Raw genomic sequence first — 13,039 nt, 5'->3', positions numbered from 1 at the left:
TAAGGGCCAGTTCTTTTGGTGGCTTCTAGAATAAGCTGCAAAAAGCTGCCCCCTACCCAGCTTATTCTAAAAGCCCAACCAAATTTATTTTTTTAAAAGCCTAGTAGTTAAGACTTGACTAGTAAGTTTCTAAAAAGGAAATTTTGGTTGGGCTTTTAGAATAAGCTGGATAGGGAGCAGCTTATTCCGGAAGCCCAAAAAAGCTAGCAAAAGAACCGGCCCTAACCCCACCCCGCGTTGGAGTTGCCCTTGGCCTTCTCAAATCTCTCTCTCTCTCACCCATACCCTCCTTCCGCAGTCCGCACCGACCTGTCACGGAAACCCTAAACCTCGCAAACTGCGGCCATGCCGAAGGTCTACGGCACCGGAGTCTTCGAGTTCCGGCACCCCCGCGCCGCCGAGTACCCGCTCCCCGCCGAGGTCTCCACCTCAGCGGCACCTGACAAGCCCCCCGCCTCCATTGGCGTCTCCATCACACTCCTCGACATCCAGCGCGACCGCCTCACCCGCGCTGCCGCGGAGCACTGGGGCTCGCCAGCAGCCGCCGCCGCCTTCGATGCTGACCTCGTAAGGGAGATCTACGCCACTGAGCTCCGTATGGAGGGCCGCGGTCGCAAGACGGTCCCGCTTCACCGTGTCATGATCCTCGAGGTCAGCCAGTACCTCGAGAACTACCTTTGGCCACACTTCGATCCAGATGACGCGTCCTTTGAGCACGTCATGTCCATGATCCTCATGGTGAACGAAAAGGTCCCCCCCCCCCCCCCCCCCCCCCCCCCCCCCTCACATACACTCGAATTTACCAATCAATGGTAGCTTATTTCTCTGTGCTATTTGTAGGGTCTGACATGGTTTTGGATTTTGTGTGCAGTTTCGAGAGAATGTGGCGGCATGGACATCCTTCCATGGCCGGAAGGACGCGTTCAAAGGCTTCCTATGGCGCGTTCTCAAGCTAAAGGAAGAGGTGTGTTCAATTTGATGCACTTGTCACTCTCAAATAAATAAATAAAATTTGATGCACTTGTCCATTTGCTCACTATGCTTCGCCTATGAATGTATTTCTAGTAAAACAGAGCCTCTGTAGGGTGGAGAAGCATAATTAGCAAAACAATGAAATTTAGTTTCTCTTCTTTGTGTCTCTACTTTCAGTAGTTTTTGCTGGAACTTTTTCAACAAAGGCGGTTTTGGTCCATGTTCAGCAGATTGCTCTGGGCGAGATTTTGTTAGGACGAGCTCAGTGGTTGGTAGCAACCAGTAGAGGTGGTCATAGGCTCAGTGGGACCAAACTTGCATTTTGTGTGCTGCAACTACCAGAATTGTGTTTGATTTATGAGATTTAGTGAGTAGTCACTGGCCAGAATGTATTTTCTCAGTGTTCTTGGGAATGTGGAATATCCTGACAAAACATGAGAAGTTAGTAGTATGGAATGATGTGTTTGTCCCCTGAGCACCTGTTAATTGTGGACTGAAGTTTTTCCTGATGCTTGGTGTTGATTTTTTGTAGACTCAATGTAAACCATGGGTTGATTGGTCTCTGTATCTGTTTACTTACTTTTTTCCATACTTGTGCTTTCTGTGAGGCAAACAGTTTTATCGCCTATTCAGTTCCATGCTGAATCTTATGTTCATGTTTTTTCAAATGAACAAATGGATATATTCCCACATTTTTTCTGAATTTCGTCTTGTCCTTATGTTGTCTGCAGGATAGGAATGTTAGTATGGCAGAGAAGACAAACTACCTCTTGTTTATGATAAACGCATTTCAGGTATTTACTACACGCTCACATGTAGATGCCTCTACGAAAATGAAGGGAAATTAGGATTATCTTTCAAATACCATAATGTGGGCCGCTATGTTGTTTGACATGTATTTCTTCATAACTTTCTATCAAATTGTTATATATGCACTGGTTGTTTAAGGTTATGAATCCCTGCTCTAATGACTTCAAAATTGGCTGTGTGGAGGCTGCTCATTTATGTACTGTTTGTTGTTTAATTTGCGCATGCTCTCCGTGCCCCTTTAACTCATGCTTTACTGCAGAGTTTGGAGGATGAAATTGTCCGGGAGACTATACTCCAGGTAGTAAGCTTAAAGTTGTGGCATACTCTTTCTTTTGGACGACTTCAGGTAATTCAAAGTTTTTCTCACCTCAGACTAGCTTGTTTGTGCTTCTCGTAGTTCCTTATTGTTTCAAACATCTACAGATGGAGCTTTGCCTTAATCCTGAATTGATTAAGAAGTGGACAAAAATTAAAAGAAAAGAAGCGAAGGAAGGGAAAAAGGCTGGGAAAACTGGTAATTCTTCAGAAATGCTCGAGAATAAATTCCTTAGGAACCTAATGGAAGAATTCCTGGAGGTACACCTTGAAAACTGTTCCAATCTAATATGGTGTTTCTATATATGGATTGTGCTTAACCCCCACCATGAAACTTTTGTAGATTCTTGATTCAAAGGTCATATTATCTAGTCAAGATGGTGGAGAAGAATCTGTCTTTAATGAATCCCTTAGTGGGCAGGTTGATGATTCTAGTGTCTTGTATTGTGAAAGATTCATGGAATTTCTGATTGATATGTTGAGCCAGCTTCCTACGAGAAGGTATGCATACACTTTTGTCACTGGTAGCATCAAGCTGCATCTTTGACTAGTATATGAGAGCAAATTGCACTCTAGGTTATTCAGCCCTTCAAGTGTGTTCCACTTAGATCAAAGAACCTGGGAACTCAACATCCTTCTTCACTTGGTCTGATTGATTTAGGTCAGACTTGCAGGTCCTTATGAAACATAGCATCTATGTTAAGGACTAAGGTGCAATCTATGTGTTAGAGGCCTAGGGATTTTCATCTCTCAAGTTACTAAATTTAAACGGTGTCCCATTTGAGTTAGACTCAGGTGTAATTTATTTCAGAATAACTGTCTCTCTCCTTTGACAATACAGATTTCAAAGTCCCCATGCATATGAAATAAAGTCATACACATAAGTTGTTATGATTCTTTCCACCACGAGCATTTGTAACTCCAGATATTTTACTCTTGTCTATGGTGTTAATCTTCCTGTTGTTCTTTATCCATGTATTGCGACAACTAGACATCATTTTGTGATTTGCTATTCGTGATTGCTCTTTTCATATCCATGAAACTGTTATAGACTACAGTGCTGTTCAGCTGTTTTAATAATTAGATAAGATTGAACTGTCACCTTTTGGTTTCATACTCGAGATACAATTGCATTACTTATTTGATTAGATCTCACTAAGAGGTGCTTTTCTTGGTTTGCCAAGATTGTTTGGTAAGTCTCTTCATTGGGAGATTCATGCATGTGCATCTGGACAAGGAAATACTCCCTCTGTTCCTAAATATGTCTTTTCAGATTTCAAATGGACTACCACATACGGATGTATGTAGACATATTTTAGAGTGTAGATTCACTCATTTTGCTCTGAATGTATTCACTTGTTGAAATCTATAGAAAGACAAATATTTAGGAACGGAGTGAGTAATAGTTAGAAGTTCTCTAGTCTCTCTCTCTCTTCTCATCCACGCCTTGGAGCCTTGAGGCGTGGCATGGGGGAAGAGCTCCAAGTCCTGCCAAGCAAGGGCAGGTGGCCCCTTGGTCGTTGCACCCTTTTTTAACCATGCACATAACATAAACATGTTCTCATTTGTATTTCTTTTACATTCTTGTGAAGGTCCTTTCTTTATCTAGCAACATCTAACTGCATTCATAAAGTGAAACATCTTGGTTCTGTTAAACCTTGCTGGCAACTGACAGTGTTAGCCAAAATTTAATTTTCCATGTATAATGTATTCTGTATGTAATATTGTAATTATGTATATATGTTCTCCACTAATGTTGTTTAATATGCAGATTTCTAAGGCCGCTTATCGCTGATGTTGCTGTCGTTGCCAAGTGCCACTTAAGCATGCTTTATGCTCATGAAAAGGGGCGTCTTTTTGCACAATTGGTGGACTTACTTCAGTTCTACGAAGGCTTTGAGATTAATGATAATTCTGGGACACAGCTTAGTGATGATGATGTCTTGCAAGCTCACTATTCTCGTTTCCAAGCTTTTCAGCTGCTAGCATTCAAACAAGTGCCTAAGGTGTCTGCCTTATTATTTATGCTGTTACAAATTCTTTACACTGATTTCCTTGATAATACTCCCTCCATCCAAAATGCAAGACTTATTTGTTGTGTCCTAAGTCAAACTTTTAAAGTTTGACCGAGTTTGTAGAAATAAATATTTATATCTATAATACCAAATAAATACACTGAGAATATATTTCATGATGTATCTATTGGTATTGGTTTGGTATTATAGATGCTGATTTTTTTCTACACACTTGGTCCAACATATTATAACTCAATTGTTAGAATCACTAGCTTCTCTCTAGCTCTCACCCAGGACTCTCTAAAGAGATGTGCTTCACACACACACACACACAGCTACTACTAGTGGGAGGAAGCTTTATTAGATATCTCAATTGCTACTAGCTCTCACCCATGACTCTCGTTATGTAGAGGCTGTAGGGACAGGGTTACAGCGACCGGCCTGCCACAATAACCAACATTGCTACAGTGGTACAGCTCATAGCTAGTTCACCTATTGCACAACATCCAACTCAATTTGACTTTTTCCGTCTCACGCATGCATCTCTTTGGTATATGGCAAGATTAGTTCTAACACAACATAAAAAGGTTTCACTTATGACAAACATAAGACTCCATTTTGGGAAGGGGTGGCCGGTGGGTTAGTTATTGCTGAAGGCAAATAGTTAATTTCTCTTCATTTGTCGATTGATGCAGTTGCGAGACCTTGCCTTGTGTAATATTGGTTCAATCCATAAGCGTGCTGATTTAACAAAGAAGCTGCTTGTCTTGTCAGATATGGAACTGCAAGATCTGGTTTGCAATAAGGTGAGCAATTTATATGTTCATTTCATTTCTCTGTGCTTCTTGTTTCTTTAAAAATAACTACCAGATTGTGACTGTTAGTTGTAAATATTATCTGGGCATTATTCCCTTCAAATACATTAGACCATGTACAATGCAAGGTGCTTAATAAAATAGACTTTTTTTTCTTAAGCACCAAGTGCTTATTTCTATAGCAGAGGTGCCTAATTAAGCATCTGCCCTCTACAAATAAGCACCGGTGCTTAAACAAAAACCGGTCTATTTTTGTAAGCACCTCTCCAAGCACCTTGCACTGTAGATGGTTTTAAGCTGGATATATTTCCTCTTTTGCTATTTGTCACTGAAGGTCTATTTTTTGGGTTGTGCTGTTTAGTGTTAACGCGAAAGTTCTGATGGAATGCATGCATACCTACAAGACCACTGCTCGGATAAAAGGACAAAACATCTTTATACATGTTCCTCATCATTCGTTACAGATTAAATGGCAACTGCAATCAAGTAAACGTAATGTAAAGAACACGTAGATCAGAGAAGTCATCGTCATGGCAGCAATCATTACCTTGTTTGCATGCACTACTAAATGACATAGTAAAATGTGGATGCTTGCATATATTTAGCTTTAAAAAGTAAAAAACACTCCGTAGTTCCTTTATTTCTCATTGCTTATCAGTGCTAGACTTGGACATGTTACGCGAACAAAGTTGGAAAACAGTCATTTGATGTACTAATATCTTCTATAAACAGCTTAAAATAATTTCAGAGAAGGATCCATGGACTGGAAGGCGTGATTTCCTTATCGAGGTCGTAGTTGCTTTTTTTGAGAAGCGTCAATCCCAGAAAGATGCAGTTAATGCACTTCCTCTTTATCCAAATGAACAGATCATGTGGGATGAGAGCCTTGTTCCTAGCATCAATTATTCTGGAGAAGGCTGTCTTGCCCTCCCAAAACTCAATCTCCAATTTCTGACACTTCATGATTACTTGCTGAGGAATTTTAATCTCTTTCGTCTTGAATCAACATATGAAATTCGTGAAGATATTCAGGAAGCTGTTCCTCATTTACATGCTTACATCAACAATGAGGGGGACACTTCCTTTCGTGGATGGTCCAGGATGGCTGTTCCAATCAAAGAATTTAGGATCACACAAGTGAAGCAACCAAACATTGGAGAGGTTAAGCCTTCTGCTGTAACTGCTGATGTTACTTTTAGCATATCAAGCTACAGATCACAGATAAAATCTGAGTGGGATGCTCTGAAAGAGCATGATGTGTTATTTTTGTTGTCAATCCGCCCATCTTTTGAACCTCTTAGCCCCGAGGAGGCTGCAAAATCAACTGTGCCTGAAAGGTTAGGATTGCAATATGTACGTGGTTGTGAGGTGATTGAAATCCGTGATGAGGAAGGGGGACTCATGAATGACTATACAGGAAGGGTAAAGAAGGATGAGTGGAAACCTCCAAAGGGTGAGATTCGTACAGTTAAAATTACCTTAGATACAGCACAGTATCACATTGATGCTACTGAGTTAGCAGAGAAGGGTGCAGAAAATGTTTATGGGACATTTAATATTCTAATGAGAAGGAAACCCAAGGAAAATAATTTCAAAGCAATCCTAGAATCCATACGTGATCTAATGAATGAAACATGTGTAGTTCCTGAATGGTTGCATAACATATTCTTGGGTTACGGAAATCCTTCTGCCGCACAGTGGATAAATATGCCTGATCTTCTGGAAACTATAGATTTTAAGGACACTTTTCTTGATGCTAGCCACGTTGTGCAAAGCTTTCCAGCTTTCCAGGTAATTACTGTAATCCAATTCTAGTTATCTCGAGGTGGATGTTCTTTTCTATCTATTTGGTCTAACTCAACATTATTTGAAGGTCACATTCATCAATACTGATGGTACAGAAAACATGCATCCAAGCCCTCCCTTTAGGATCAAGTTGTCCAAGAAAATGAGGGAAATAAGTCATGCTCTACCCGGCAATGTAAATGCCTCTGATACCGCAAGCAAGAACAACATGGTTGATGATGAAGGGTCTCAGAAAGAAAAACTAAGGGTGGAGACTTACATTCCTGCTGACCCAGTGCCATATCCTCAAGATAAACCTAACCAGAACTCAGTGAGGTTTACACCCACTCAGGTACTTTTTAGGTCCTCAACTAAAACTTTTTTATCTGAATACTGCAGGATAGGATGATACTTAAGCTAAACCATCATTGTCGGTGGTGCATATCCTTGAGACAGAACATACCAGGATACCTTAAAAGCATTTCTTGTGAGAAATACAGTGCCTTTAGCCCTTATCACATGCATGCACCTCGTAGAAACAAATTGAACATTGTAGATATGTCATTGGGGGAGAACATTTTTAGTACGTGCCACTTAGTACAACATGACAAGGTGTCATTCAAGGCAAGCGTTAAGATTTTGGCGAGTGCATATGACAAGATTATGAGGGAGAGAGTAGATACACAAGGATTAGGGAGAGAATGTTAGGATAGTCCTTATGTCATGTAGTAGCAGCCCTTTTAGGATATTTTGGTCTGACTTAGTAGTTGAGGAAGATTCGATAAGGTGAGCTGTAATAGCTGTAGTTTCCAGATCTTGTTGGGTATGAGCTGTCTAGGTTGGCTACTGTAGCACTGACCTAACACCTCTATATAAGAAGATGCTATATGTAGAATAATGTAAGCTTGTAGTGCATCAACAATAGAGATGGCTTTGGCTGTGTGAGGCAGCAAACCACAGAAACAGCTTGTGTACTTGTGCATGTTGTGAGAAACAACAGAGAGAGAGAAGGCGAGTCATTCAGCTCCAGCAGAGAGAGGGAGAGGGAGAAGGAGAGGGAGAGGGGTGTGAAACATATCTCAGGAAGGGGTTTGATGGATAGTGATCCGTCGACAAGAATCACTTAAATTAATAAGGTTTTGTAACTACGAGTTGCAGAAAGCGGCGCAGCCAATGACACTCCAACAGCTGCTTTGAAGATAAATGAATATCTGATTTGACTTTAAGTTTTGATTTGTAGGTCGGCGCTATAATATCTGGTATTCAACCTGGGTTGACGATGGTTGTTGGTCCTCCTGGAACGGGAAAAACAGATACAGCTGTGCAGATATTAAATGTTCTATATCATAACTGTCCTTCACAAAGAACACTTATTATAACCCATTCGAATCAAGCTTTGAATGATTTGTTCGAGAAGATAATGCAGGTATTGCCACTGCACCAAATATTGTCTCAACTCTTGTCATATATCTGTACTTTTTTAGAGATAGTGCGAATCAGTGGTTGTTTTATCTGAAAATGATGTTCTTTAATATGCATGAGTTACTAGCTATCGGTGCTGCAATGTATGACTGGAAATTACTTGAGTAGCCATCACTTCGAAGTGCAAGATTCTAATTTTGTACCTTGCTATAGAACACATGTTGTATCAACTGAGTTTGAATAGAAGAATAGATATCATCTCTTGGTCCTTGAGGGCTTCTAGATGAAACGATTATGTATGCCTCATGTCGATGCAGTGTTGTGCTACTGTTGATTCTTGACTTATTCCAAGTGTTCTGACTGCTGGAGTTTGAGTTACACTTCATGATGATGAATGTATCAAATATACGTATCAAAACATATAGGGTGCTCTGTGTACTTGTTTTGCTGCATGTTTATTTTTCGTCTGATTGTCTGATGTAAACTCTTTCTTCAGAGGGATGTGCCTGCTAGGTACCTTCTTCGTCTTGGTCAGGGTGAACAAGAACTGGCAACTGATCTTGATTTTAGCCGTCAAGGTCGTGTAAATGCTATGCTGGTTCGGCGACTAGAGCTGCTTGGTGAAGTTGCAAAACTGGCAATATCCCTTCATCTTCCTGAAGATGTGAGCTACACATGTGAAAATGCTGCATATTTTTGGTTATTACATGTTTATGCCCGCTGGGAACAATTCTTGGCTGCATGTGTGCCAAATAAGGAGAATCCCTCTTTTGTTAAAGACCGTTTTCCATTTTCCGAGTTCTTTTCGGATACCCAACAGCCTGTGTTTACTGGTGAGTCCTTTGAGAAAGATATGCATGCAGCCAAAGGATGTTTCAAACATCTTTCTACGATATTCCAAGAGCTGGAAGAGTGCAGGGCTTTTGAGTTACTGAAGTCAACAGCTGAGCGAGCAAATTATCTGATGACCAAACAAGCTAAGATTGTTGCCATGACTTGTACTCATGCAGCATTGAAGAGAAGAGACTTTCTTCAATTGGGTTTCAAATATGACAATTTACTGATGGAAGAAAGTGCACAGATATTGGAGATAGAGACTTTTATACCAACTCTCCTGCAACGGCAGGAAGATGGCTATGCTCGTCTCAAACGTTGCATTTTAATTGGTGATCACCATCAGTTACCCCCTGTCGTGAAGAACATGGCTTTTCAGAAGTACAGCCACATGGACCAGAGTCTCTTCACAAGGTTTGTTCGCCTTGGTGTCCCTTATATTGAACTCAATGCTCAGGGTCGTGCCAGACCTAGTATTGCTCAGCTTTATAATTGGAGATACAGAGAACTGGGAGATCTGCCTTATGTACATGAGGAAGCTATATTCCATAAAGCTAATTCTGGGTTCTCTTACGAGTATCAGCTGGTTGATGTTCCTGATTATCGTGGCAGAGGCGAGTCTGCTCCTTCTCCTTGGTTCTACCAGAATGAAGGGGAGGCTGAGTATATTGTTAGTGTCTATATTTACATGCGTCTGATTGGATACCCTGCCAATAAGATTTCAATATTAACCACTTACAATGGTCAGAAGCTTCTTATTCGTGATGTTATCAGCAGACGATGCAAGCCATGGAATATTGAGCCACCTTGCAAGGTAATTTAGAACAATCCAGAATTTTCCAATCAAATATTTGATCATTTTGCAGCTATTTTGTGCTGAAACTAAACTTCAATATGTATTATTTAGGTTACTACAGTGGACAAATTCCAGGGTCAACAAAATGATTTTATTTTATTGTCTCTTGTCCGGACCCGATTTGTGGGTCATCTTCGTGATGTCAGAAGGCTTATTGTGGCAATGTCCCGTGCTCGTTTGGGTTTGTATGTGTTCTGCCGCTGTTCTCTGTTTGAACAATGCTATGAACTGCAGCCAACATTCCAGCTTCTACTCCAAAGGCCCGATAAGCTTGCGTTAAATCTTGAAGAGTGCACTCCATTTACAGAGCGACCTTTGGGAGAAGCTGGAAATATTCATTATATTACTGATGTTGAAGATATTGGACACTTGGTGAACTTCAGACTGGAACATCTTCGCCAGGTACTTTAGTACTACATTCTCTAGTAGAGCCTTTGCTTGGTAAAATTTAGTTATGCGGCATATATTTGACACATTAAAAAACTGACAACCCAACCTCCATATCTCTGCAACAGATGCAATCCATGCAATATTATGCACCCCATGCAAATGCTGATGCAGCCCCTCCTGAAACTGGCAATGGTGATATTGTTTTGGATAATGCGAAGGATGGCACAGAGAAAGAAAATGGTGAGGCAACTGATGCTGTGAACAATGACAAGATAGAGGAAGATACTGTTGAGTCAAAAGATGATATGGTGCAGGAAGTAAACAAGATGGATGAAGGTAATGTGACTATAGAAGACAAGATGGGGGAAGAAAGTGCTGACGAGGCTAAGGACAAGATGGTGGAAACTACTGCTGAAGTGGCTATTGAGAACATAGTGGAAGTAAATGCCAATGTGGCCAAGTACAAGATGGACGAAGAAAATGCCTTGTCAAAGGGCGTGGAGCAAGATTGACCTGATATAATCGTTGGCTGGTTGGAATAGTGACCCTACATTCATTTTTATGCAGAGACTTTGTCTGCTTCAAATATTTTATTTGGGCAACTGGGTGTTGTCTCACAGGGTAACAACGGAACTTGAGTTGCTGAAGGCCGAACCAAGGCACGCAAAAACGTATGGTCCTGTCAAAAGAACATGCCTCCATATGCCACCTGTTTGAACCTTGATCAGGTTATATGCAGGAGGCATGTACAGAAGCTTCTGCAATGATAACTTCTCCAATTCGAACGTAGATATTCCAGAGGACAGCTGGAACATTGGTGTTGCCCAATTTTTGTGTATTAGATTTATGTATTGTAATTTGAGCGATAATGTGAGTACGTATAAGTCACAATAATCTAGGAGGCTTTTCAGGATTTGAGTTTTGTGCTAACTGCATTTTTTTTCTTGATATCAGTTCTAACTACCATCATTATATTAACTGTTTTGTTTTCTTGATATCAGTTCATATAATGATGGTAGTTAGGCCTCGGGTTTCTGATTGATGTAGAAGAGCTGTTGCCGCCGTGCTGTAAAAAGAAAAGAAAAAGAAGAGCTGTTGCCGTCGCCTGGTGTGGCTACTACTCTGACTGAGCAGAGGTGGTTTCCCTGCTGTGGTCAATTTCAAGGCGTGGATCACCAAATGTACGAATGTTTGTTGCCACATTTTTACATTTCTGTGGATAGCCGGCTGGTCCGTAGACGTGGTGGTGTGGGCAATTCACCGAATGTACGAATGTTCGCTGTCACATTTTTACATTTCTGTGGATAGCCGGCTGGTCCGTAGACTTGGTAGTGTGGGCAATTCCAACGTGGATCACCAAATGGACGAATGTTTGGTGGCATGTTTGAACATCCTGATATAAGTATCTAGGGAGAACATGAGGCTTCTCATAGCTTAGCGACTCTCGGCCGTTGGCTCGATTTTTTGATGCGATTTTGACCGTCGGATCTCCCTTCCGGATGATCTGGGCCGCCGGATCAAAAACAGACACTGCTACAATGCATAGTTCCCTCTCGTTTGTGCCACCGCCTGTAATTTCGCTGCCCCGTCGAGGGTATTTCGGTCATTTCGCGTACTTGGGTATAAAAAGGGTGCCGCTGCCGTGGGATGACCTAGCCGCCTCCTCCCTCCCGCACTCGCGCTTCCCCCGCGCGCCTCTCTCTCTCCCTCCCGCCCCGCCTCTCTCTCTCCCTCCAAACCCTAACCCGCGCCGGCCTCCCTGCCCCGCCGTCGTCATCTCCTTCGCCTCCCGGAGCTCAGCCCGAGTTTGGTGGCGCGGGGTTCCTGGCGGTCTTCCTCCCGCTGCTCTGGGTGGCGTGCCGCCTCCGCCGCCGGCAGGAGGGGGCCACGGTGGCCGTTGGACAGCCCGGCTACCAGCAGCTCGCGCCGCCCAGCTCGTGGGTCACCTCCCTCCTCCTCCCCATCGGGACTGGGCAGGAGGATGAGCGTTGTCGCGCCGCCATCGCACACCCCTGTCGTCGCGCCGCCGCTGTCCCTGATGGTGGTGTGCCGCCCAGGTGAGAAACAACATAAAGAATAGGAAGCAGAGAGGGTGGTGGGGGAGGAAGAGGAGATCGCGGTCGGCAGCTCTGCGTCCATTCATCCAGGTTTGGTAACCTCTCCCCCTCTTTGCCCTTCTCGATCTGCTCTCTTTCTCTCTGGGCTACATCCGGATATATTAGATCAGGTCATTAAAAGTCAGATTGCCCTAAACAGATTATGTGGTTTCAAAAGTGCACATTTTTTTGGGTTTATAATTCTCTGCAATAAAAGTACTCAACGACAAATGATCATGTGCATATGCTCTTTTCTGAGAATGAAATATGTATCTCTCTGGATAGGTGCCTATGAACAGATGTGACCAGTTGATTTATGTATTAAAAGGGTAACTACAATGTCAAGTGTCCTTCACAATTGTTGGGTAGAAACATTTGTTGCTAATTGAACTGTAATTTGTCCAAGTAACTATATCAATGTTTTTGGGTAAAAACATTTGTTACTCGTGGCTGTGATGTATGCATATGTGTATTTTGTTGGTCGTTCTTTGCTTGCTCCATCTGTTCTATATTATAAATCGATTGTATCGGCTGCTGCAACGATAATGGATTTTATTCTATCAACCCTTGTGATTAACTGACGTCTGAACAATGGTATAAATGCCACCATCCAGTCAGGATTTACCTGCAGCACTAACAGTGGAAGCATTATCTTTGTTCAGTTATGTACCTAAGAAAGCTCATGTAGGAATCTGACTTGGATATGTAGGTGCAGTCTCACGCAAATGA

The 13,039-nt window shown here is 42.1% G+C and overlaps 1 protein-coding gene across 1 annotated transcript; it reads left to right on the top strand.

Annotated features, from left to right (window-relative positions):
• Positions 1-244: 244 nt before the first annotated feature.
• On the top strand, positions 245-11,144 carry LOC123097287 (RNA helicase aquarius). The gene is made up of 14 exons (XM_044518988.1): positions 245-750; positions 872-964; positions 1,704-1,766; positions 2,042-2,128; positions 2,206-2,358; positions 2,441-2,598; positions 3,869-4,103; positions 4,808-4,918; positions 5,660-6,718; positions 6,801-7,064; positions 7,953-8,138; positions 8,631-9,782; positions 9,876-10,226; positions 10,340-11,144. Exons 1-14 carry the CDS (start codon positions 346-348, stop codon positions 10,724-10,726), a joined length of 4,704 nt encoding a protein of 1,567 aa, XP_044374923.1. The 5' UTR covers positions 245-345; the 3' UTR covers positions 10,727-11,144.
• Positions 11,145-13,039: the final 1,895 nt, after the last annotated feature.

The sequence above is a fragment of the Triticum aestivum genome, chromosome 4D (genome assembly GCF_018294505.1).
Source record: "Triticum aestivum cultivar Chinese Spring chromosome 4D, IWGSC CS RefSeq v2.1, whole genome shotgun sequence".
NCBI lineage: Eukaryota > Viridiplantae > Streptophyta > Magnoliopsida > Poales > Poaceae > Triticum > Triticum aestivum.
This window is presented reverse-complemented; position numbering and strand designations above follow the sequence as displayed.

Coding starts and splice junctions, on each gene's coding strand:
- LOC123097287 (XM_044518988.1), top strand. CDS start 346: ATGCCGAAGGTCTACGGCACCGGAGTCTTCGAGTTCCGGCACCCCCGC. Junction 2,129..2,205: donor TTTCTTTTGGACGACTTCAG/GTAATTCAAAGT, acceptor AAACATCTACAG/ATGGAGCTTTGCCTTAATCC. Junction 2,359..2,440: donor TAATGGAAGAATTCCTGGAG/GTACACCTTGAA, acceptor AAACTTTTGTAG/ATTCTTGATTCAAAGGTCAT.